The sequence below is a fragment of the Mus musculus genome, chromosome 1 (assembly GCF_000001635.26).
Source record: "Mus musculus strain C57BL/6J chromosome 1, GRCm38.p6 C57BL/6J".
NCBI classification, from domain to species: domain Eukaryota; kingdom Metazoa; phylum Chordata; class Mammalia; order Rodentia; family Muridae; genus Mus; species Mus musculus.
Window position 1 is genome coordinate 11,280,533 of NC_000067.6, and position 27,446 is coordinate 11,307,978.

The window sequence follows — 27,446 nt, forward strand, 5'->3', positions numbered from 1 at the left end:
GTATCTTTCCTGCACCTGCTTTTTGACAAAGGAAGGTTTTGTGCAGTGGCCAAGCAGGAAAGAATGCTCTGGAAGCCATTGCTATACCAGAATAATGGAAAATCATAACTCCATGTAGAAGCAACTATGAATCATCTAAATAATTCCAGTCAAGCTGTCCTGAATGCATCCTAACTCAGCCCTCTCTAGCTCAGTTCCAGAAATACTAAGCAGCCATTAAAAATGCTACCTAGGACGATACTTTATGACTGAAGAAGACGTGGAGTGAAGAAATTAGAAGTTGGAACCTTTTACAGTTCTATTTTACTTTGTACAATTGAAAAAAGAAGCATGTGATAGTGTCTGTATACTGTCAGGTCCCTTCTGAGAATGGCAAAAGAATCATTTCAAGCAAGTAATTTAGAAACTGAAGCTTTTCAACATGGAAACAGATTGACTCTAAGGCAACTAGTGGTACTTGGTGCAAAATGGACACACAAAATAACCCAGAGTAGTGAAGTCACTCTTCTGTGTTAGGTGCTGAAAAGATGCTCAGTTGGTAAAGTTCTTGCTGTGTGAATACAAAGACTAGAGTTCAACCCCAAAACCCACGTAGAACTGTGGCTGATGTGCTGTGCACTTGTAGACCCAGTGCTGTAAAGTAGAAACTAGTGGGTCTCTCAGGACTGCTATCCAGTCAGCACACTAAAGGAACTTCAGGTCTCCGGGAGAGGATCTATTTCAAAACAAAACAAAACACAAAATACACAAAGTGAAAGGCTCTTAAGTATCAACACATTAAACTTCCATATGAATGCATACACACACACACACACATACCTACCTCACACAAAGACTCCTAAATTAAACTATCCTTCAAAGTAAATTGGACCCATTAGAAATAATTTATCATTTTAGGTGTGGGTAAAATAGAAATGGGTTGGTTCTATTTTTAATATAGGATACCCGGAAATATATTAATCATAAGCACAGGTCTGTTTTCTTGTTTTTGTTTCTATGGTGAACTAGCAGTTCCTCTGGTAATTATTACTTCACCAAGTACACGTCCTCACAAGTATAAGGCAGGATCCAAACCTGGAACATCTTATTGTCAGGTCATCCTGGGGCTCTCTGCACTGCCCTTCTCTGCCATTTATGAAGGAGTCACAAACTCCTCTATGACACTGATAATTTGTTTTAAAATTGTACATTTATATTATGTAATTTAAATGTTAAATGACTTCATGTCAGCAATGGAAAAAAATAAACCTACTTAACTTTGTTGTTCTTATAGCAACTAGAAGGAGCTACAAAATTGAAGGCCCAGATTTTTCCAAGATACTGTAAAAATGGGTAGTTTTAAATTTTGTCTGTGATTGAAAGTACAAATTTTTCTAGAAGGAAGATATTATAGTCAAGCAAGAAGTTCCCTAGTGAGTAGGGTTTACTTAGCTCCTGGCTTCCCAAATGGACTTTCTTATTCTTGCCTGAGATTTTTAAGCTTAGCCCCTTTGGTAGTCAAAGCACCTGTAAAACCAATGGTGTCCTGTAAATCCCAGCAGTGGGTTTAGATGTCTTTATTCACGAGGGGAAATCCACATGCCTCTTTCAGGAGTTGGAGTCTTTTAGATACAAGGGCTCAAATGCTGGATTTTACCATCAGACATTCAAATGAAAGAGTTGAGAGACAATATAGAGTTATGAGGCAAATAATAGCCTGCCTTCCACAGAGCTGGAGCACAGTACTCAGCTTCCCCTAGGAAGCTGCAATTCTGGATTTTGTACATAGAAATACTAGCACTGAGGTACCTGGAAGCCCGAATTGGAAACAGACAGTATATCCACTGTTTGTATGATTGTTTCTTTCAAAAAACAAAGCAAAACAAACAAAAACCAAAGTTGCTTTTCTAAATTTTTTAGTCAATCCTGGAACTTCACTAAAATACATAGAGCATTTTGTTGTTGTTGTTATGAACACAGGAGCCCCTTAGCCAGATGTGGTTTCTCATGTCCATGATCCCAGCACTTGTATGCTGTGTGTTCTGGATCATCTTGGGCTACATAGTGAGAAGTATTAATTCAGCCAGTATTAAATAAGGTGATGGCAGGGGTTGGGTGGGGTGGGTGGAGGCTGAGTTAGGGAGGAAGAGGCAGACAAAAGAGGTAACACTTGATGCCCCCTGTTCAGTGGCTACATTGATAGCCCAGCTGAACTAAAATCTTTTCAAGTCTCTTGCAGGCAATTTTGTTGTGATGCTATTTACAACTTGTGCAATGAAAAATAAGTCAGTGTAAAATGATTAGGAAAGTTGTTGACAAAAAAACTCTCCTTGTGTCTGTGTTTCCAGTGAAGAGGGAGCCATGCTTTATCAGGAAAGTACAGACATGACTCAGGAATAGAAAATGAAGTCAAGAGTTTTCTTTCTTTAGCTTCTTTCAGCGGGTTTAATGAGCATTATTGATTAAACCGTTAGGGTCAACAGATTTTAAATTGGAGTAGAGGACGGACACCTTGCTGAGAACCAAAAGGTTATAGCTGTTGAGGAGGCAGGCAATTAAATGAAATTGATTTTCTTTTTACATGAACCATTAGATACAGTGCTTGACCTTCGGTGGCCTACAGTTACATGTGAAACAATGTGTAGAACAATTTGAATCAAGTCAGATGCTAAATCCTTGTGAACATCATGCCCAACTAGACGTTAAGTATGTAACTTGGAACCATTAGCGTGTGAAGAATTCAGAGGAATTCTCAGTAATGATTCTGAGGAGGTCACTTCTCCAGTTGCTTATTGGGAAGTGGAAATAAAAATTTTTATTATAAATATGATTATTCAATTTTCTATGGAAAAGATGTCTTTTATACATAGTTCACAATGTCAAGCTAATTTTAATTTTAAATTCTCTATCATATATCCCCGATCATGTGGCCCCGTGGCCTATTTTTTTTTACTGTTAATTCTTATCAAACTATTATTATTATCATCATTATTATTAATCTTTTTTATAGTCCAGTTGTTATCCCCCTCTGGGTCCTCCCTCTGACAGTTCTTCATCCCCCACCCATATCCAAGAGGATGTCCCCACCCCTATCCCACCAGACCTTCCCACTCCCTGGGGCCTCAAGTCTCTCCAGGGTTAAATGCTTCTTCTCTCACTGAGGCCAGTCCTCTACTATATATGTGTCAGGGCCCCTCCTATCAGCTGGTGTATGCTGCCTGGATGGTGGCTCAGTGTCTGAGAGATCTTGGGGGTCCAGGTTAGTTGAGACTGCTGGTCTTCCTACGGTGTTGCCCTCCTCCTCAGCTTCTTCCAGCCTTTCTCTAATTCAACCACAGGGGTCCCCAGCTTCTTTCCATTGGTTGGGTATAAGTATCTGCATCTGACTCTTTCAGCTGCTTGTTGGGCCTTGCTGAGGGCAGCCATGCTAGGCTCCTGTTTTTAAGCACATCATAGCATCAGTAATAGTGCCAGGCCTTGGAGCCATCCCTTGAGCTGGATCCCAAATTGGGCTGGTCACTGGATCTCTTTTCTCTCAGTCTCTTCTCCATTTTTGTCCCTGCAGTTCTTTTAGACAGGGACAGTTCTGGGTCAGAGTTTTGACTGTAGAATGGCAATCCCATCCATCCACTTGATGCCCTGTCTTTCTGCTGGAGGTGAGCTCTACAAGTTCCTTCTCCTTACTGTAGGGCATTTCATCTAAGGTCCTTCCCTTTGAGTCCTGAGCATCTCTCACCTCCCTGGTCTTTAGTACATTCTAGAGGGTTAAATGCTCTTCTCTCACTGAGGCCAGTCCTCTACTATATATGTGTCAGGGCCCCTCCTATCAGCTGGTGTATGCTGCCTGGATGGTGGCTCAGTGTCTGAGAGATCTCACCTACCTCCTATTTCCTGAGGTTGCCTGTTTCCATTCTTTCTGCTGGCCCTCAGGACTTCTCTCCTGTCCCCCTCCCCCATACCTGATTGTGTTCTTCTTTTCTCCTCCCTGTCTCCTCTTCCACTCAGATCCCTCCCTCCCACTCCACCTCCCCCATGACACACACACACACACACACACACACACACACACACACACACACATAATTGCTTTCATCTCCCTCCCAAGTGTGATTGAAGCATCCTCACTTGTGCCCTTCGGCTTGTTAACCTTGAGTTCTGTGGATTGTATCCTGGGTATTCTGTAGTTTTGGGGGCGGGGGGTAATATCACTAATTAATGAGTACATACCATGCATGTCCTTTTTGATCTGAGTTACCTCACTCAGGATATTTTCTTGTTCCATTCTTTTGCCTGCAAAACCCATGATGTCCTCATTCTTAATAGCTGAATAGTATTCTATTGTGTAAATGAACATTTTCTATATGCATTCTTCTGGGCTGTTTCCAGCTTCTAGCTATCACAAATAGGCCCTGTGGCCTTTTTTGAAAACAGAAATTCCATGTAGAGAAATCATCATTGGGTGGTTTCTGATAACACTGGTAGTTCAGATTTCTCTAGAAATGGATCAATGAGTCTGACTGTGACTTCCATTACCTTGGCCCACAGGTGCACCCTGAGTGTGACACTAGAGCAAACCATCACTTTAGCAAGAAGCCATGGGCTCCCTCCTCGGTACATTATGCAGGCCATGGATGTGATGAGAAAGCAGGTGAGTCGCTTTCTTTCCAGTCTTTGGGGGACAAGTTTTCTACTTTGGCTTTGGTCACTTATCAGGCGTGGCACCTATCTAGGCACATGACATTAGTTAAGCCATGACTGGGAAGCACACCCAAGGAGAAAATAGTACAGACCCCTCGTCCTAGGGCCCTGAACTCATAGGAAAAAGGTATCTGCGCTGTGACCTAGAATAAAAGGTGGGGGTTGGGGGGATAGTCTCACAAAACAAGAGTGGACTGGGGCTCCTAGCAGTAACAAAATAAAGGATGTGTGGTACTTCCCGAAACTTTAGACAATTTAATAAGCCTGGGAAGAAGATTGGGGTGGGGGAGGCAAGGAAGAAGAGGAATTGAGGGTCTCTCAGTGTCTTCCATGGATGATAGAATGTGTGCTTCATCCTGATAAGAAAGTTCTCACCTAGGAATTCCCATTTGAGGCTGAATATGAGCCTTTCAACTGACTTTCCACCAGCAGAGACTGTACTCACTTTGTATTTTCTTTTAAGCAGAATGGATTTCTTAAACTGTAACCTAGTAGCATTTGAAGAACCAAGATAACTTGGTTATAAATTGTCTAAATTATTTTTAAAATACACCAGCTTCCATAGTTCTGATTAGAAAATAGAATCAAGCTAGTACAAAAGACATTTAAGCAGTGATAAGACAAACGAAAGTCATCAATTTGATGTTTTTCTGTCACCTTTTTTGGCCTGATGCAGCCAAGCTGACTTGTCTTAAGTTTTTCAGTGACAGTGTCTTCATTAGATATGCTTTTGTAGTCATGACCACTTTATTTATCAAAACTTTACTCAAACAAATAAAAGCAATTTCAACCCCCATGGATCTTGTCCCCAGGATTTCACTATGGACTGTCAAGCAAGCCAATGAACAAATAGACTGAAGAAGACAATGCCTGGCTAGCTTCCACAATGCACATTGCAGACCCAGTGAATGTTCTGCCTTAGGAATCAAGGGTAGAAGTTTACTGTGAGGAACTTAGAAGGTTGAACAGGGATCGATTAGATATTTAGACCCACCTGAAGCATATGACATACTATTGTCTAGCAGGCAAGTGACAAAACACAGACGCAACCTGCCATATGGTATAGGAGGGACTCAGGGAAGTAAATGTACAGATTCAACTTCAATAAACAAACCCAGGTAAGCTTGCAGTTTCTCACATCAGAGATGGGATTTAGGTTAGAAACAAGTGCTAAGGGCTGAAGTCTTGCTTGCTTTTCTTGTTACTCTTAGAGATAGTGCAGAAGAAGCTCAGAAATGTTCCTTTAAAATTACCAACTACAAGGAAAAGGAGCTAAAGTGAGACTCCTCAGAACATTCCACCAAGGAGTTTATTTTGAGTTTATTCCATATGCATTCCTACCTGTGGATCTGTGCAATGGCAATCCTCTAATGTCTTTGATTATTAGAACAAAAATGTAAATAGAGACAATAGAGAAAAAGTGAAGTTGATATTATCTATTCCCCACCTTCACTGCTACAAAGTTCATTGCAAGCATAGTATACATATGTAGTATTGATAGTTGGTATGTAAAATAAATCAGAAAGACTGGAAAGCTAAGCATATTCCAAACTGAACCTTTTTTATTACTCTTTCTTTCGTTCTTTCTCTCTCTCGCTTCTCGCTCTTTCTCTCTTTCTTTTTTCTTTATTTCTGTTTTCTTTCTAACTAGGTTGAGACTAGGTACTTTTTTCCCTTTGGTGGCTGGTTCCTCAGTTCCAAGCTGTGTATCGTACAGGGCAGAGAGAGGGGAAGACCTCATTATCTCTTCCCTGTGAAAGATTGCAAAGATGGGGTTCCTCTTCTTGGGCATGAGACTGGCAGGTTGATGACCACTACATCAGCCTACTGGACTCCTGTGAGCATCTATCTTCCTTTTGGCATTCAGCAGTGGCAGTCAGTGAAACAAGTGGCTGGTGCCCAGGCCTCCAACAAGTTCTCACCCTTTTTCAAGGGGAAAGCTTTGCCAATTTAAACATGACCCTCGGAGACACAGTGGTTAAACATTTTTTATCTTCTTTAGGATTTGAAGTATTAGAATTATTTCATTGTTGGATTTTGTTGTGGATGTTGTTTATTAGGGTTTTGAGGCAAAGTCTTAATTCTGAATCCGTGGCTAGCCTCAAACGTGTCAACGGTCTTACTGCCTCTACTTCCCAAATGCTAGAATATAGTCACGTGCCACCATACCCAAATCACATTACTGAATTTGAATTATTATATATCAAGCAATTATACTTTATTTGTTGTGCATTGAAGTTGTACAGTAATAATATGAGTAAATTAAAAACTTTTAATTTTGGCAGAATGAGCTTTTGATGGCATACACACACATATTTGTATATATATACATACATATATATATATATATATATAATTACTTATTGTTTTTAAGGATAGACTGTGTATGCACTCTTCATGCAGGGGTTATTTAAACTCACTGCAGGAATATAAATGAACAGGAAGTATATCATATGACCCTCTCAGCTTTTTATAATGACTGTTCCCAATCAAATCACATTTTGACACATCCAGCTAACTGGGTGGTGAAGAGAAACCTTAAAGGAGAGACTGACCTTTGCATGGTAAACTTAAAAACTTTTCCATGGTATGAGTTATAAATTTTATTTGTTCTTTGGTAAAACACAGTAAGAACATTTCCTCTTTGCCTTTCTAATAAATGCCATTCCATCAGAATATTAATATGTCACCATTGCGGGCTGAAGAGGTCAGCAGGAGCTTGGAGGGAGATTCAGTATTCACAGCCTCATAGTCCAACCTTCTTTATAAACTCTACAAACAAAGAAGAAGTTGTGGTGACATTACAGGAGGTGGCCATTGGAAAATATACCAAATAATGTCACAAGTGCTAAGATACAAGGACAGCATATATCTCCTAGTATGACAGAGATGTCAGTGCCACTCCTTTGATTTTCTTGTTGTTTTTTTTTTAAAGAACCGTTTCCTCCTCGTAATTATAAAGCATGTTCTCAAAGTGCAACATGACATTCTGCATCAGAGGATCCTAGTCCAGATAAAGAGAGTTCCTGGAGGAAGTGGCGGGACCTAAGGATGATGTGCCATAATCAATAGCCGTTTGCTTGTGCTGACTACTGGTTTTGATCAACCATGGTTCAGGAAACTCTTAAGAAGGGTAGTGAAGTGTGTAGAAATCTATTTTGGTCTTGCAAATATTTTTCAATGTCTTCAGAAGAAAAAGGTCAAATAATTGCCCTTCTGTAATGTAACTTTTTTTTTTTTTTTGCTGGTCTGTTTTTTCATATTTGTTTTCATTTCTTAGTTTTACTTTGAGAGAATCTATCCTTGGGGGCTTTTCTGCCTCTCTCTCAACTTTATTTAGGGCAGTACTGAGTGCATAGGTATTTGGAGCCTTTCAGAGTTTAGTTTTGTTTTAGCTACTCTCCTTTCTCTGTCCTCAGCAGCAAGCAGTCATATTTGGCTTAGTTGGGAATCCATTAGGAACTAAACAGTGGTTGTAAGTTCAGTCCTGAAATTGACTGGTCACAGGGCCCCTTTTATTGCTGAAAAAGGATTGTCTTTATATCACCAACTTTGAGACAAATCTCTTACATTTCATAAATCTACATTGATGTGACTTATCTAGAAACTGCGGTAGAACTATTTAGAAGATGTTTTCCTACAAAATGCTATTACATTTAAACTACTTGTTCATCTGAAGAGATGCAGGGTGGACTCATGTTCTGTGAAAGTGTTCGGGCCTAGCATGTGTTTATAACATAATCATGTGCTATTTTTTAATGTTTTAAGTTATTAATTGCTTCTGAAAATAAGGCTGTAAGATGTGAGAATGAATGGGAAGCTGTTAAACTCTTGAATGAGCTAAGACTATAGGATAAATAGTACTTGGAACAGTATATTTTAACTCATAACAGCACCAATTTAAAAAAAAAAACTTTCATATAATGTTTTTTTTTTGTATTTCTTATATGATCCTTGATATTAAACACTGTTGAAATAATGCCTCTAAACTCAGATTTATTTGAATTAATCCTTAGTACATTATTGATTTCCCTGACTTTCAGGGTGCAAGAGTTCAGAACACAGCTAAAAACTTGGGCGTTAGAGACCGGACTCCTCAGTCAGCTCCAAGGTAAGTGTACTGCATCTTCCCCTCATCTGAGGGCTTGGTGACTTGGTGGCCAGGGTTCTGCTCTAGTTCATATACAGTATCAATCTGACACTAATTGTAAGCTCAATTTGGAAAACCTCAATGGTGAAGTCTGATGAGAGGCCAATGAATGGTCTCAGAAAGAAAGAGACATTATATTATTTTGAAAGTGAATTAAAGAAAACAGAGTTTACAAAATAGTCAACTCAAAAATGTAAGTAATGTGTGTCAAGTGCTCAGCTACACTTTCCACTGCTCCTCTGAGACTGTTATGTTCTTCCCTCTACTATTATGGAAAACTCCTACTTAACTCTGAAACCCCAGCTTGCATGTAATCTTCTTCGTTGAGTCTTGGTTGAGTAGCTCTTGTCAGACTTCCTGGTATCCTGGGTGTCACATGATAATGACCTTTTCTATTATGTTGCCATGTATTGAGGGTTCTAACCAAATATGAGTTCTCAGGGGACAGAGAATATACACTCATTTTACCAGTGACTACATAGTAGCCTTCAAATATTTAAATTCATTTTAAGACCATGTGAATGAATGAATAAATGAATGAATGGATGGATGGATAGATGGATGGATGGATGGATGGATGGATGGATGGATGGATGATTAATCATAGAGCTTTTGTTGTTATATGAAATATTCACAGTTCACCAATTATAAGAAAGGACTCTAAACTACCTTTAAAGTGAATGAACATAGAAATCTATTTGATTTCTATGATTAGGGTAAGCTGTCATGTATCTTGAAGTGGGGCAGGATTAAATAATTACTTAGGAATTTGATCATGATTACATGTTTGCATTTTAACAAAAACTAGGCCTCTCAAATGCTGTCTCAGACAAGATGGTCTTTGTTTCTGTTTATAACATGGTGAGCAGAAAGAGGAAGGTGACTACAGCCATTTATGAAGTTATACCTCAGGCTGATAACCTACTTGGGAGGTTTGAGTGCTTTCAAAAGAGGAACCATGTTTCCCCAGTGGAAATGGATGAGACTACCATGTAGTGGCTGCATTCATTTACAGTGCTGACTTCTAACTCAAGCCTTGTTAATGTCATTCTTAGCTGGTTTGTCTTGAGGCTTTCTATTGTTAAGGACTCATTTCACAAAAAAAACAAACAAAAAAAAAAAACAAAAAAACAAAAACAAAAACCATTTTCTCTAGCACCATGAGCAGACATGGGATATTTGTATAATAGACCCACTGAAGTGTTCAAATTCCAATAAGAAAACAAGGTAATAGCTTTGCGAGGTGTTTTCAGCTCAAAGTGTTCAGCACTACTGAATAACAGTGCTGGGATAAAACTTCAGCAGCTGATCAATAAACCAATACTCCAGCCGAGCATAGGACAACAAACCGTTGATGAACTCAAGCGTTTTCTATTGGATTATCTTTAAAACACTTGAGATGAAACATAATAAAATGAACCAGCTATAAAATTGATACGTTGTACAAGGGAATAACAAGAGAGAAATAAAAATCATTTCAAATTTTTATTTACTATTTCACTCATTCTGTAGATATTTACTGAGTAAATACCATGTGTTTTACTGTAGCCCCAGGAAGAATAGAGAAGCTCAGTACAGAAGTGACTGTGGCCCTGAAGGAGCAATGTGCAACTGGGCACATATCTCAGTAATAGAGTGCTAGCACCTTTTCCCAGAAAGCACAAGGGCCAGGATTTGAATCCCAGAAACAAGAGACAGGAAAGAAGGGAGAGGAAGGAAGGAAGAGGGAGGGATGGAGGGAGGGAGGGAGGGAGGGAGGGAGGGAGGGAGGGAGGGAGGGAGGGAATAAAGGAGGAAGAGAAGGGGAGGGAAAAGAGAAGAGGAAAAGAGAGGAGATGGAAGAAGATGGGGAGAGCGGCAGTTTGTGGAGATACAGGGAATATAGAGGCTCCTGGGGCATAGGATCCCTCCTGACAGGAACCTGCACTTCCCTCAAGCTGGAAGGCACATTTGGGACTCAGAACTAAACGACCCATTGGCAGAGCTGGCAAAATATTTCTGGAAGGTTCATTCTTGGAGCTTCAGGGAGCTGCGTCTACCTACAAGTTTATTTGGTTCAAACCTCCCAACCTAACTCTATCATAGTGTTCCTAACATACTCTTAGTTTACTTATTATTATTGGTGTTGACTCAGCCAACATCCACTGATATTGACTTTCTGTTGTGTGTCTGGGAGGGGCAAACCTTTTGGTATAAGCAGGATGAAAAGATTCCCTAGTCTTTGTGACAAACAGGTGAGTGTGGTTTAGGATGCTAAAGAGTGGGTCTGGGGATGGAGGCAGAAGTGGCCATGGTGATCACATAGGAAGAATGGGCAGAATGATTCATGGAATCACCAAGCACTGAAGTTTAATAATTTTACATTGGTTGATTGTCGGTAGCTGTTAGGGAAAGCCTACTCCTGGTGGGTGGGTTTCTGGAACATCTCTGTTACTGTACATTAGCAGTTCATCTGATAGATGTTAGGAATGGCCTTTGGCAATAAGATTCAAGACAGATTTAAAAACAAAATCTATGTGTTTAAGGAGTTTTCAGCCCAGCAGAATAAAAAGGCAGACAAAGTCATGCATGCAGGGCACTATGGAAATGATGCATGGTTGGAGTCAATCCTACCTAGTTCTGCCTTTTCTTACAGAATTAATGATGTCAGATTACCATGTGAGACACATTGGCCTTATCTTTGTTATATCAATTGAAACAACTGCGGTATGAGAGTTTCACTCCCTTTACATAATTTAGAGATAGCAAACATCAGTGGTTGTAACAGAAAGAAAGGAAAAATGTTCTGAGTTCCAGCTCTGGTTCTCCACATGACCTTTTGTGGTAATGTGTGGTTGCTTGTGTTCATGCATGCATGTATGCTTGTGTATGTGCATTCGTGAGTGTGTGTGTGTGTGCTTACCTGTCAAAGACTAGCTTTGTCACCACAGGGTAAATTGAGTCAGGCAGCCAGGTGTAACATTGGCAGTTGGGGTCAGTGCTGATAGCTGACAGGGCTCAGCACTAAGAGGGACTAATGGGAGTCTGTCCTGATAGCAACCAACAGCTAGTGGTTAGAGAAATTACTCAGCAGACTTTTCTCTGACAGAACAAAATTTTATTCACTGGGGTGGGTACTCCCCATAGCCAGAGAGAAACTCTGAATTATTCTATCTCTTTAGGGGCCAACAGAAAAGAGAAAATTCACACACACACACACACACACACACACACACACACACACACACACTGAATGAATGATGCAAAAGCAGGCTCCAATATATGAAATTATTCATATATATATATATACTTACAAACAGACAGACAGGTAGATATATACATGTTCACATATAGAATAGATGGAATATAGTTCCAACAAACAGGCTCCATGTATTTCACACACACATACACACACACACACACACACAACACACACACACACACACACACACACACACACATATATATATATACACACATATAAACATATACACATATACATACATACACACATTTGTTAGGTGGAACAAGCTCCAACATGCATTTTATTTTTTCTTCCAGAGCTTATAAGTCCCAGCAAAATCTTTCAAGCAGTGCAGAATTACAATGTGACTGCATTCTACTTTTCTTCTAGTGAATGACTATGATAAAATAATATGTTACCAAATACCTTTACTAGGAAAAACATCAGGTAATACAGATAAAGAGAACAAATTATCCTCCAAGAACCCATGTATATTGTAACTGAGAAACTTGATATAGATTAACAAAATGTAAGCAAGCAAGGTAATTCTCTCAGCTAGTTTCTCTTACTGGCAGACAGTGATATGTTGTTACAAAGAGAGGATTCATTGTTTTAGTTATCTTAAGAAGCAATTTTATAAAAATTTTAAAAGAATCAGAGTTATAAACTTTTATATAAGTAACAATCAGTCATATCTACTTTAAATCCTCAGAATGCACATCTACTCATCAGCAGTTTTCAAAAAAGCGTATCTGGAAGCTCAGGGCAAAAAGTGGGTATAAGAAATCTGTCATTACCAGTCCAGCCTCAGTGAGAGTCATGTCAGCCAGTGCTGCCATTTTTCTTGTTCCTTGACCTTAAAAAATCCCTAGCTTAACTAATAATGTACCTTTCTGAACTTTAAATTATTCCCTAAGATGTTCTACATCAGAACTAGTAGCAAAAAGACCTTAATCTAGCTTCACTAATAATTTCATTTGTCCAAATGCTTTCTAACGTTGGGAATCATTGCTGACAGTCTACATCTCTAAATTCTTTCCTAGGGTGGTGATTGAATCATAAATCTGCCCCAGCAGGAATGCCTGAAAGCACATTATTATGAGTGCCAGAGGTACTTTCCAGTGAAGGGCTACAAGCCCTATTAGAGTTTTCATACAATTCTTAGATTAAGAGGGATATGAGGGCAGCATGCTGAGCAGAACTCCATAGCAGCATGAAGTCCTTAGGACATGTAGTCATCCAGGCCATGTCTGTCCAAAACACACCCATCATGGCCATGCTAGCCATTAGGTCACATACCATGAGTTCTAAAGCTGTTTGCCATTCCTCCTACATGGCCCTTGGCATTTTCCTATATGAAATACCAATCTGTCAGATGGGAAGATTGCCTTAAGAAACAGTATATTTTAACCATGGGGAAAGCATTAGTTCTGTAGCCTTGATTAGCAAATGTACGAGTGTAAAGAGTGTGTTATAGACAGTGATGTTTGAAAACTCTGCTAGATGCAGAAATATCAACCCAACAAGGAAGAAGAGAAAGAGGAGCCAGGACAGCATATGCTTATGCAGGGCCTTTAGTGCACATGTATGGGATAATAGCTCCACATCCTAGGCTAGAAATCCACCTCCCCCCCCAAAAAAAAAAACACACACCAATAATTTAGTTACCAAAAGCAGAATCCATTTTGCACGGTTAGAGTCCAACTCCTTACCTATTTCACTTCCAAAATTCATTAGCTGGTGCTAAACTCCCAGAGCTGTCAAATTTCCATTAGAAGTGTGCCTGAACTCAGCTAACCCCAAGTCACTTCCAAGAAGCCTCAAGAAACAGAAGCTTCTGAGATCTGCAATAGCCAGAGCTATTATTGCATTTGGTGACCACAGGGAGTAGCCTTTGCTCCAATTTGCAAGGCAGACATTTCAAAAATTCATCTCTCTGCTAGCATTGGTCACATTGGGCACAAGCATGCAGAATAAGTTAATAGAATGTGAGAGGTAGGCGTTCTTCACCCACCCCCCTGTTTCTGTCCTGTGTGCTCTTGGGCCTCCGTGTCTTGTCACTCAGCTGGAGAACTGCCACAGAAATAGGATAGAAATTGAGAGAGAAAAGGACTTTCTGATTGTTCTGTTTCCCCAGTCCCAGGAGGCAGTTTGAAGCAGCATGTTGTACTTTAGCTGCAAAAGAATCTTCAAACTACATCAGTTCAATTTAATGTGTTCTCTTCTTCAGGAAGGACCAAACAAGTCTTTCAGGATTCTTCTCCTCTGAGGAGATGACCTATAGGGCATAAGCCACCTTTCAGGCATGAAGTACATTTTTCAAACCTCTAAAGACAGTAACTTTTGACTTCCAGACAAATGAAATTCATTTTATTAACCATATTTACAATTTGGCATTAAATCATCCTCATTTCTCTCCACTGGTTTAGAATTAGTATAGTATTTTGTGTCTCAGACAGAGGAAATTTATATTTTGCTAAAGTGACTAGCAATGCTTTTAAGTTCTATTCAACTTACTGTGCAAACGGTAAATCTCCATGGCTACCTGTATTAGAATCTCTTTCACAATGATCTAAGATTGGGGTGTTCAGAGAATGAGTGTAGATTAGTGGTAGAGCACATGCTTTGTGGGTCAAAATGCGGTCCCACATCCGGCCTGCCACAGGTCTAGGGCCACTCATGGAGTCAGAGGAAGGAGTTTGACTATGCGCACCCCCACACCGCTGCTGGGGTGGAGGTAGGACGTCAGACATCAGGCTATGAGAAGCCACGGGACCCACTCCAAGGATGGGGAAGGTGCAGTCTGAGGTTCCCGCAGAACCTGCCGGAGTTGGTTGGGGTCCCTGAGCCTGCATGGAGGCCGAGGACGACAGGTTCTCAGGCTCTCAGACATCCCAGACACTGCTGTATGCTGGGAACAGCCTGGGCCAAAGGTAAAAGGGCAGGAGAAGGGTGCTCCAGCTGGGTCCCATGGGGAGGAGAGTCCTTAGCTTGGTCGGGCAAATTGTCTTGGTTTAGCGCCATGGCTGGGACACAGGGCGGCCTCCTGAGAGGTTACATGAACAACTCATTCCGGGAAGACCTGCTCCATTGTTCCAGCACAGCAGAGGATCCAGATGAGAAGAGGGAGTCCATGGTTTTAAGGTGTTTATTGTAGAAAAGCAGAGAAGGGGAGAGTAGGGAAGTAGAGGCTGGCCATGGCCATGTGGAGAGAGTGGGGAAGGGAAGGTAGAGAGAGGGGAAGCAAGAGGGCAAGCGAGTAAGAACAAGAGAGTAAGAGCAAAAGGGTAAGAATAGGAGAGGCAGGAGCAAGAGGGTAAGAGAATAAGAGCAAGAGAAAGGTGAGGGGACAAACAGCCCCTTTTATAGTGGGCCCGGCCTACCTGGCTGTTGCCAAGTAACTGTAGGGGAAGAGTCCAGAGTGAATACCAGGAACTTGGGGCATTGCCTATGTGACTGATGGCCACACACGTTTCTGGGAGGGGCAGGGGAAGGATGGGTGCTGTGGGGGGCTGTGGGAGGCTATAGCTGTGACAGGAACCAGGGGTCTAGGGAGCATGGCTGAACACCTGCAGTGCCATGCAGGCAGAAGTCACCACCTACTGTGTCACTGGGGCTCAAGGCCTGTGTTCGACTGGGGACCAGGCTGTGCACAGGTTACTGCCCCATAATACTTAGCAAGTATGGAAGCCCTGGATTCAATCCTCTGCATCCATAAACGCCCCTGACAAAACACTCGTGCGCAAACACACACACACACAAATGCACATATGCTCAGACACATACTCATGCTCACATTCTGTATTTGAGATACTAGCCTAATGTACACAGAAGGACAAGTGTACACTTAATTTTTCTTAAGGAAAATAGAGTCCAAAACCCACACACTTTAGCTCAGCCTCTCATCTCTAGATCAGTAGCTCTCAACCTGTGGATCCCAACATTTTTGTGGTATCATATATCGGGTATCCTGCATCAGATATTGACAATGTAATTCATAATAGTATCCAAATTACAGTTATAAAGAAACAATGAGATAATTTTATAGTCAGGGCTCACCTCAACATGTGGACCTGTATTAAAGGGTCACAGATAGGAGGGTTAAGAACCACAGCTTTAGATCTAGAGTAAGTTACCCACGGGGCTTTGAGGTCACTAGCATCTGGCAGCATTTTGCTCTCTTTTGATTTGGTTCTGGTGTTAGCTTTTATCTACTCAGGCCAACTTGTGTAAAGCTAGCGAGTTCTCCTGAGCTGTGTGTTGACTCACAAATAGCTAGGCCTAGGTTGTGAAGGAACATGCCCCGGCTTTTCCACAAGTAACATGAACTCTTTCAACCTGATGATCCTACTGACAGGCGAGTAATGCCTGTCTATAGCCAGTCATAAGTCCTTAGAAAAGGCCAGGCAACAAACTGCATCTTGAGATGCAGGCTTTATGAAGCTGTACATCAGCCAGTTTGTGGTCAACCCCTTAGTACCACAGGGACATAGATAATGTGCAAAACTTGTAAGAAAATCTGTAGATACCCACAAGATAGAGACTCCATCACTGCAAGATAGCTATGCTAGACAAGGTATTAATTATCATAATGACACTGCCTCTGACAATTCAGGGAAGAGATATTACTACCAGCAAAGTAAACAGACAGACTAGAGCAAATCAACAGCTTCTAAAACAGCAAGTTCTCAACCTGTGGGTCACTTTGAGATCAATTGACCATTTCAAAGACCCACATATCAGATTTCCTGCATATTAGATATTCACATTATGATTCATAACAGTGACAAAATCACAGTTAGGGAGTAGCTGTGAAATAATTTTATGATTAGGGGTCACCAAACTCTGAGGAACTGTATTAGCCGGTTGCAGCATTAGGCCAGTTGAGAACCACTGTTAAATGATCAGCCTTCTAAACATGCACAAAGAAAGAGAAGCATTTTCGAAATCACAGGACCAAAACTAGATTAAGCTGATTCAGATGCTATTTTCTACAGTATAATCAGTGTAGTGATGGCTGATGGAGCCAAGAAATTAGTGTTGATGTATTTGTTCTACCAATAAAAAATATTCAGGTAAGAGTGGTGTTATAAGTGACTGTTATGCTGTCCTGTGTCCTTTCTAGGCTGTACAAGCTCTGCGAGCCACCACCTCCAGTAGGAGAAGAATGAGCATTCCACGTGCCATGGGACAGATGCTTCCAGATGCTGCCCAAATTAACATTCTCCACCGAAGACAAAGAGATGCAAATTAAAGATTTAAAGTTTTCCCATGATGTAAATAACTGATGTTTGGTTTGGACATTTATGCTGGAACTAGAAGTTCCTTCAGACAGTTCAGCCTTACACTCTATACATTAAGAATACAGATTCACATTAGGGCAAAATTCACTTCTCGTATTTGTAGAAAAATATACAGAGATAAAAGATTAACTATTTTGGTTCCTTTCTCATTCATTAATTATATTGTATTTGTGTTTAGCTTCCCCAATGGACAGATATTATACTTGATAGTTTTTCTTGAAGAAGTCTGTCCTAAAAATGATGACCACACTCTGGAAACAATCATACAGAAACGTTAAGGACAGTGTAGATGAGGAGTTACAGGTGTCCCATATACCACTTGAGTCACCAAGAAAGGCGCATATGAGAGGTAGGGAAGTACCTGCCTCCCTTTCTTCTTGGGCTTCCTGGTAACAAAGAGAGCTCAGAGGTTCTGGCAAGACTTTTTCCCTTTTGTTATGTCTAGTCTCTGGTCTTGTAAACACTCCAGTAGGCAGGTGCTTTTCTTGATCTTTCCAATGAGCCATGAGTGCTGCGTGATGGACCACTGATGGCGGTGGGTAGGAAGTTGCTAGGTTGGAGAGAGAGGAGTGAATGAGGATGGAAAATAATACATGTATTGACCACTCACCCCTTGCCAGAGAAAGATAAATTCTTAATTATATGAAGTCTTACTATGAAATGTCAGACTGTTAAAATAACACACCTTCCTGAGAATTTTTCTATCAAGTTATATGTGTAAGATATGAAAATAGATTTATTTGTTGTACTTCAAAAGGTCATTAGAGAAAAACTTTGATAATTTATGGAACCAAGGTATAGACTGTATTCATTCTAAAGTATATGCAATATTTATCACTTCTGTGTTAATATACTAAAATTATTTTAGCACATAAATATATTAATATTGGTTTTAAATATATATCTTTACAAATAATTAAAACAGCATCACTGTGATTATGATAGTTGTGCTTTGTTTAATGACAGGAATAAATTGTGCCTTTAGGTGATATTATCATCGTATAAATGTCATGGGGTGTACTTACACAAGCTGAGATGACTGTGGCCTCAGACACTATGACCTATGGAACCACTTCCTATAGGCTGTGCATCACTGGCCCAAAGACCTCTAACAGCACAGAACTGTGTGTGGATATGGGCTAAGCACATGAATTCCTTACTTTAACTACAGGTTTGGCAAACCATTATTCAGCTTTACTTTATAAATCTCATAATGAATTTCAGACTATCATTAAAAGCTATCATTACTGCCAGTGATATATTGAATTTAAAAGTGTGCTTCAAAGGTATGGGATACATATATCCTACAAGTTAAGAGTGAAAATTATTCATCACAGAGTACATAAGATTTTTCAGTAAATCTATTTGTGACTAATCATAGAGAAACCAACATTAGTTTCTAAAAAAAAGCCTTAGCATTTTGAATTTAATAAAGATATGACCTACGTTTGCATATATGTGACATACATCCATAACTTTCAGGATTAATATTTTTGCTATCATCAGCATATAAGTGTGAAGCTCTGGTAGTTCAGGCTGCCTTCTCTGAAAGTCTTGAGCGTAAGGAGAGCTGATTGCCCGACTAGGCAGACCCTTCACACTGCTTTACTCTTCTGTGTTCACCAGCCTCACTAAGTCTCCATAGAGGAACAGAAGGGCTACGAAGCAAGCTTATTTTATTTTTTCTCATTAAACTTGTTTTAATGGTCTCAAAATTCTGTGACAGATTTTTGGTCAAGTTGTTTCCATTAAAAAAATACTGATTTTGAAAACTAATAACTTAAAACTGCCATACACACACACACACACACACACACACACACACACACACACACACACACACACAAATGGTCCACAAAACATTCTTTCCTTCTGAAGGTTTTATGATTATATTGCCTGGGCATATTATCTGCTTTTTCAGTATTTATAAATTAGTGTATTTTAAGGATCCAGTCTATATAACAGAATGTGGTTAATGTTATCATTTTTGTTAAACATATTATTTGTGTACACAGCACTTACAAACTATAAAGCTTGCTAGTGTTTTATAGTAACGTCTATCACTGTCATATTTTTTCATAGTAAAATCATAGCTGACATGGTTTAGTGTATTCTAAATGGCACCTTTAATTACCTAGCCCACGTTTTGATATTCCTCCTTCACATAGCCTTGTAGCAGGGATGAAAGCTGACCTTGTCTTATTACCTGTACTTCACAGTTCTGCTAAGCAAATACTAACCCAGTGACTTGCACAAGTCCACTTGATGAACATGGGGGAGTCCGAAGTTAATGGTTAAAACCTGTCTTAAGGATTGCACTGCCTTTATCTGTTGTATGAGTACCATTATAATATTAATAATTATTTTCTGACTAAAGTTGGAGTTTTATGACATGTATTGTCATTTAATTTATATGGAAGATGTTGCAAAGTCCAGTGGGAATATGCAGAATGCCTTTAAAGTGCAAGAACTATTTTCTTGGCATTTTCCATTCATAACTGAAGAGGATCCACATGTATTGCAAGCCAGGAGTAGGACATTATATAAAATTTGACTATAATTTTAAAAGTGTTAACACTTAAAAACCTTTGATAGATGAGTAATCATTTTCAATACCATAATATACACATTCTTTTGACATTGGAATTTTACAGGCCTTGGGAGTTTAGAACTTTAATGTTGCACTATCCTCTGCAACTGGGGATTATTGATAAGCTAAGGAAAACACTGCTTACTGTTCTTACAACTTCTATATGTGGACATAGATTCCTGTCTACCCATTGAGAGATTTCAGATCTTATGGGGACAGAATCATATTTACTATCTTACAGATTTTCTCATTCGTTTTAAACATTACAAATTTAATTTTGTAAAAATATGAGAATTTAAGGGCTGAAAATATGAGAGAAAGACAGACAGAGGATGACAATTTCTGGTCCAGGTTTACTTGGCAGAATATGTAAATGCTGGGTTTCTACTGCATGCTCTCTCCTGGAAACCAGAATCCTCATCTTTAGGAGCATGCTACTTTCTTTCCTTTTAACAGAAGTTTTCTGATGTCTTCAATCCCCTGTGTATTCATTTGGCTCCTCTTCTTGCTACAAGATGTTCAATTAAACAGGAAGGTAGAGCTGGGAATGTGGCACAGTGGTTGAGTGCTTGCCTAGCACATGTGAAGCCATGTTAAAATATATTGGCTCTCCTTTAAACCAATGGTGGCTCACACCTGTAATCCCAGTACTTGGAGAGTCAGTAGGATTTTCAGGAGTTCAAGGGAAGCTTGAGATAAATATGAATGTGAGGCCAGTCTAAACTACAGTGGGAGACATGGCCCATGAAGGAAACAAAGATACTACAGTGTGTGTTACATGGGGTTGGTGCTATTTCTGGCTCTATTAATTTTAACTTTGAATAGCTCAATTCAGAAAGAAATGAAGTTGATCCTATGTTAACTTTAATGGTGAAGAAAATCAATGAGAAAGAAATTCAAGAGGAAGTATTAGCTAACTTAAGCAAAAAATATCCTGCAGTAAGCACATAGATTTTATAGGCAAGGTTATTTAAAGCAAATAAGTTTCTATCTCAAGCTATCAAGTATTCTTACACAGTCCAAGCATCTGTAGTCATCACATCTAAGCAGGTGTTTTCTCAGGCATTTGGATTTCTATAGAATCATAGTATTAAAATTTCAAAGTAATAACATTGCTTTTTAAGTTATTTGTCCTTTTAAAAAAATTTTGAAAGTAATTCTGGAAATATACCCTACTGGTATTCCAGTCAAACTACTAAAGCTTTGTATCTGACTGAACTGCTTCTAAATTTTAGGAACTTTCTTTTTTAAAGTCTGTTTTTATGTGAGTGTTCCTGTGAAACTGAGGTCTGATGACTCTTCCTTAAGCAATTACAACTTCATTAGCATACATAAGGTTCAATTAAATAAGAAACACTGTATATTTGTGTGTTTAAAGTCTTATAGGAGAGCCTCAGGAAAATCTTTATTCTGAAGAACTAGCAGGGTAAATGTAAGAGGCACCATTGCAAGAATGGCCTCAGCATAGTAGTTTTACAAAATGGCCACCATTTTACTAGGTGCTGCAATTCCATGTTGGTGATAGTGGTTAATACTTGGTTCCAGAATCATTGGATACTTTAATGATTTGCCATTGTCACTGTTGTTAACATTCCTGTTGCTGAGCACCCCTGGCATGTCTATTAAAGTACAGTTAGTCTGTGTGACTCTCAGTGGTGACCTAGTGAGAAATCTGACTCACTCAGAACAGTTTATTCTCTTAATGGGTTAGGTTCTGAAATCTGCTAAGTCTGCTAATGATATACAGATGTGAGTGTGTATGTGTGTGTATGTTCTCTTATAACATAAACCACTTTTTAGTTTTGTAAACATTAATAATAAACATTAGATTTTGGTTTCTTCATTGTATGGAAATATGAGACATGTATTTTATAGATGAACTATATGATGTCTGCTGTAAACAAAGGTGCTGCCTGTGTCATGGGTGGACTTGTTGGCTGTCCTTTGTTCACTGATGTTCATCTGTTATTTGTATGATCCAGTTTGGTTTCTGATTTGTCTTGTTTGTCATCACTGTGACAAATCATCTGAGATAATTAAGTTACAAAGACAAAAGGTTTATTTTGGCTCAAAGTGTTGGAGATTCTATTCCACAATCAACTGAAGTCTGTGGTTGGGCCTGTCATGAAGTAGCAAGTAGTGTCATGACAGAGGAAGAGAGCAGGACACAACTCCTTTGCTCATTAGCCACATCACAAAGTAAGAGACATTGGCCCCACAGTCTTTCAAAGGCAGCCTTCAACAGACACAGAACCACCCATTGGCCTCCATCTTTCAGATGCTTTACCACCTCCCAATAGCACTATTCTGGAGATCAAGCCCTTAATACAGGGACCTTTGGGAGACACACCAGGGTCCAAACTAAATCACTATCCAGTCAATCTCAAATCTGCTTTTCTGGTTTACCATTAAGAATTAGCTTACAGTGGACATAATTGCTGAATTTTTAAATGATTGTTACTAGAAATACTGGTAATAACAGAAATAACAAAGATTGGGAAATTAATTTTAGGCACAGACAATGATAACTATTATCCATTCATATAATCAGCAAATGTTTTGAAATTCACTTAATAAGACTCAACCAGAATTGAGTATATTGGATAGATTTAAATAAAAAAGATTGTCATAGGGTCTCTGTATTCCTATATATACAAAGGTAACTTGTATCTTTTACTTAAAAATTATATTATTAACAAGGTAAATATATCCTAATACTATGTGTTTATTATATACTATATAGTCAAGAATACTAAGTTGTAGAAATATTTAGAAAGCATACCTTTGAATTTAAGTATCTAATGCCTCAAGCAAATCTGCTAGTTTCAGAAGAATATATATTTTTGTAACTGCAAGAATATGAGTAGATCATAGCTTTTGCTTAAAATATTTTTGTAAGCATTCATTTACACATACTCATTTTAATAGTAAAATATTAAACTGATTCTGTAAAAGAACCTGTTTTGACTATGTCTATATTTAATATTATGTAATATCCAAAATTCAATAAATTTCATCTGAATGTATTATTAGCCTTTTTTTCCTTTGTAAAGTAGCCATGTTACATAGTTTCAATCATTCCATAGTTTGTGTATGGTTAAATTATCTAAAGTTCATTATGTATTTTATGTCATTTGTTTTTCCCCACATAAAAGATTGTAAAAGATCTGATAAATGTCAATAATAATAAAGTGAATTATAGAATGAGCTTAAGTTTGACTAATTCCTATTAAATTCTTACATGTTTGGAAAGCAGAAAAAACTCTGTTAGAAATCAGGCTTTGAGGGGGTCTCTCTACAATCTATCAAACCTGAGTGTCAAGGTTTCCATTCTTAATATGTATAAACTGTGGTCATCCTAGTTGCTATGGATGTAACAATGCAGTAATTCTCAAAATCACTCAAGGAGATGTATTTAGTACACAAGCCAAGGAGCTATTTATTAACAAAAGACATCCACAATAATGCAAAGCCAACAGTAAGACAATAAGAAGCTTGTACTGTTCACGTTCACAGAATTTAGATTCAGTCAACACCAGTGTGTGGGCTGCCTACAGGTGTCAAGTACCCACTTTTCACTAAGCTGAATATTAGTAGGTAGACACACATAAATCACTATTGACCTTGTAGAGTTTTCCACCTTGGGGAGAGAAACATTGATATCAAAAGATTTGAAGAGAGAAGGTGAGGTTATAAAAAGGTGGTGAGCTTGTAGGATGAATGAGAGCAGCAACAGAGGTGGCCACCTACCAGAGACAGGTTGCCTGCTCTGTGATGGAGACATGCCAGGAAGGTTTATGGGATGGAAAGTGGTTGAGACTGGACAGGATAAATGTTTGTGGATGTGATTTGAAAAAGGTATAGATAGAGATTTAATTTGGTTCTGGACATGTGGGTCTGATTGCCATATTAAAATTTCTAAACAATACCATGGCATTATGAGTTGAGATATTTGATGACTGATGTAACATTATGAATTTCAAGTGGTGAATTTGAAGAATACATTCTGCTGATTGTGTTGGCCAGCTCAGAAATTTCAAGGTCAAATTTATTGGAGGGAAAAAAAAATCAATAACTGGATTTTTATTATGTGACCATTGCTAGTGTACACCAAGATAGCCCATTTAATATAGTTTTAAGAGTGAGAAAACAGAAGCAGCAAGCCTAAGCTACTTGTTTTGAAACAAGATTAAAACATGTGTATTCCAGAAGATGTTGGAGACCATACCTTGAGAAAGCAAGCCCTTCACAGTTTCCCACCCTGACAAGCCAAATGGCCTTGTGCTAAGGAGCAGGTTGTCACTCCCTTCTCCCTGTTCCCTTCCTGGCACCTGAGGCTATAAAAGCTGAATTATAATCCCCTCTTCCTTATCTCTTCCTGACTCCCATGACTTCCAAGGACATGAGTTATGTGCTGAGCCAGGCCTGACACCCAAGGCTGTTAAGGAGGATTCCACCTTCCGGAGATAAGACGCAGAATGCCTGCTGCCCGGTTCCTGACTTCGGCCCTGGTGTCCCCTGATGCCCACTTCTTTGTTCTTTGTTAATTCCCTCTCAACCTCTCCCTATTCCCCTCGATGTATGCTTTAAAACCCGGCGTTTCAGCCTAATAAAAGGAGACTTTGATAGGAACGATCTACTTGGTCTTCACTTCTCTTTTTTCTCCCATCCCATTTTCTCCCAGGTTTGTGGTCCCCCTGGCACCCACGAATATCTGAGTCCTGCTGGACAGGACAAGAAGAGAGGTATTAACATGATCTTCCCCCTCCTCTTCCTTTCTCCTTTCTCCCTTCCTTCACACACACACACACACACACACACACACACACACACACACACACTCCCCACCACCATGAGTATGTTTCGGTAATAAGTTCAAGAAACAGAATTGTTGTGGGCTTTTGAGCATGTCTGTAATCTGAGTGTTTGAACATGATCAGACTATAATGTGGTCAAGGTCAGCCTGGGCTCCATAGTGGGCTCAAGGCCAGCCCAGGAGATACTCTCTCAGAAACACAAAATAAGAAAAAAAAAGAACTACAAAGTAAAACATGTTTTCTAAAAGAAAAGAGAAAAAAAAAAAAAGAAGAAGAAGAAAGGGAGAAAAACAAGTCAGTTAGATTTCCTTACAAAACTCCCTATTTTGCCCAAGACTCTAGAGGACAAACAGCAACTTTGGCCGATAAAACATTTTTATGCTGTGTTTTTTGTAATAGAAGACATGAAATAGTTCTTCATTGTTCCTTGGAATACGAATACTCATCAAAATATAACATGGGGAAGTAGTCTAGAAACTTCATACATTGAAAGAGAAAGGAGTGGGCAAAGGTGAATTGTACATGATTCCCCCCAAATCCATTGTCTAGCAGGCCTGAGGAGCATCTGAGTCCACTGTGGAAACCTTTAGGAGCCCCAAGATTAACCATTCTGGAACCCTGCTCCACAATCCCATCTCAGTCCGGTCTTCCCAGGCCATAGCCTGCAGAGGTGAGTTGTGCATGGCGCCCTGAACACCATTGTCCAGCTCTGGCCTCACTCTTGTCCCAAGAATTCTTTTGGGGCCCTAAGAGTGTCCTGCTTTTCCCACAGAGAACTGCAGAGAACCCAAGAACTCCAAGCTTGGAACATCACCCCAGTAAACCTTTGCCAGTACGGCCCACCTGAGGCACAGCCAGCAGAGTTGGGTACCCTGACCTCCATTTTCTGGTCCACAGCTCTCTCCATCTTTCTGAGAAGTCCTGCTGGAATAAAGATCCTCCAGCCAACACCAGCAGAAACCAGATGACTAAAGGACAGTATAAGAACACAGCCAACAAGACTCAGTGCAATATGACCCCACCAGAGCCCAGTTATTCTGCTACACCAAACCCTGTATATCTTAATGAAAATTAAACAAAAGAGTATAATCTTACATCCAATCTTAAAAAGATTTTAGAGGTCTTTAAAGAGGAAATTAGTAAATTCCTTAAAGAAATACAGAAACATACATCCAAGCAGGTAGAGGAGACAAGTAAAAATAAAGAAAATACAATGAAAAATATAAGAAAATACAATCAAACAATTAACAAATATGAATAAAATTGTCCAAGACCTGAAAATAGAATTAGAAACAATAAGGAAAATAGAAACTGAAGAATCCTGAGATGGAATCCCTAGGAAAGAGAAGAGGAACTACAGATGTAAACTTCACCAATAGAATACAGAACATGGAAGAAAGAATTTGAGGTGTAGAAGATATGGTAGAAGAAATCAAACAAAGTGCAAAATCTAAGAGGATCCTGACACCCCACCCCACCCCCGCAAAAATACAGGAAATTTGGAACACTCTGAAAAGACCAAATGTAAGAATAATGGGAATAGAAAAAGGAGAAGATTCCCAGTTCAAAGGCCCAGAAAATGTCTTCAACAAAATTATAGAAAAAAATTCTCTAACTAAAGAAAATATGCATATATATGTACAAGAAGCTTACTCAACACCAAACAGATTGGACCAGAAAAGGAAATCCTCCCACCACATAATAATCAAAACACTAAATATATAGAACTAAGAACAAATTTTAAAAATTGTGACAGGAAAAAGGCCAAGTAACATATAAAGGCAGACCTATGAGAATTACACCCAATTTCTCAACTGAGACTCTAAAAGCTTGAAGGGTCTGGGCAAATATGTTGCAGACTATAAAAGACCACAAATATTAGCCCAGATTTCTATACCCAGCAAAATTTTCAATCACGATAGATGGAAAAACCAAGATATTCCATGACAAAAACAAATTTAAACAATACTTTTTCACTAGCCCATCTCTACATAGGATACTAGAAGGGAAGTTCCAAACCAATGAGGGTAACCACACCCAAGAAAACACAAGAAATAATTTCACATCATTGAAACCAGTAGAAGAGAAATGAACACACACACACACACACATACTACCAACACCAACATTAAAGTAACAATCATTGATCATTAATATCTCTCAACATCAATGAACTCAATTATCCAATAAAAAGACACAGGCTAACAGAATATATGAAATAACAGAACCCATCACTCTGCTGTATACAAGAAACAAATCTTAGCAACAAAGATAAGCATTATCTCAGAATAAACAGCTGGAAAAAGGTTTTCCAAGCAAATGGATCTAACAAACAAGGTGGAGTAGCTATTCTAATATCTAATACAAAATCAAAAGAGAAAGACACTTCAAACTCATCAAAAGAAAAATCCAGCAAGATGATATCTCAGTTCTGAACATCTATGCCCCAAGTGTAAGGCACCCACATTCATAAAAGAAACATTACTGGAGTTTAAATCACACACTGAACCTCATATATTAATAGTGGAGGACTTCAACACCCATTTTCACTAATGGGCAGGGCATCAAGACAGAAACTAAACAGAAAAATAACAAAATTAACAGAGGTTATGATTCAAACCAAACTAACAGATATCTATAGAACATTTCACCAAAACTCAAAAGAATATACCTTCAGTACCACACA

At 39.1% G+C, this 27,446-nt stretch overlaps 1 protein-coding gene across 3 annotated transcripts in view; it reads left to right on the top strand.

Moving 5' to 3' along the window:
• The window catches only part of Prex2 (phosphatidylinositol-3,4,5-trisphosphate-dependent Rac exchange factor 2), a 310,411-nt gene extending 287,260 nt beyond the window's left edge, over positions 1–23,151 (top strand). For 2 of the 3 annotated variants that reach the window (NM_029525.1, NM_001033636.4), the window contains 3 exons: positions 4,525–4,627; positions 8,721–8,788; positions 17,176–23,150. In NM_029525.1, coding sequence (NP_083801.1) covers positions 4,525–4,627; positions 8,721–8,788; positions 17,176–17,221 — 217 coding nt within the window. In that variant the 3' untranslated portion in view covers positions 17,222–23,150. Of the gene's footprint in view, positions 1–4,524; positions 4,628–8,720; positions 8,789–17,175 lie in introns of all 3 variants that reach the window. The other variant, XM_006495441.4, reaches the window with a different exon arrangement.
• The last annotated feature ends 4,295 nt before the right edge of the window (positions 23,152–27,446 follow it).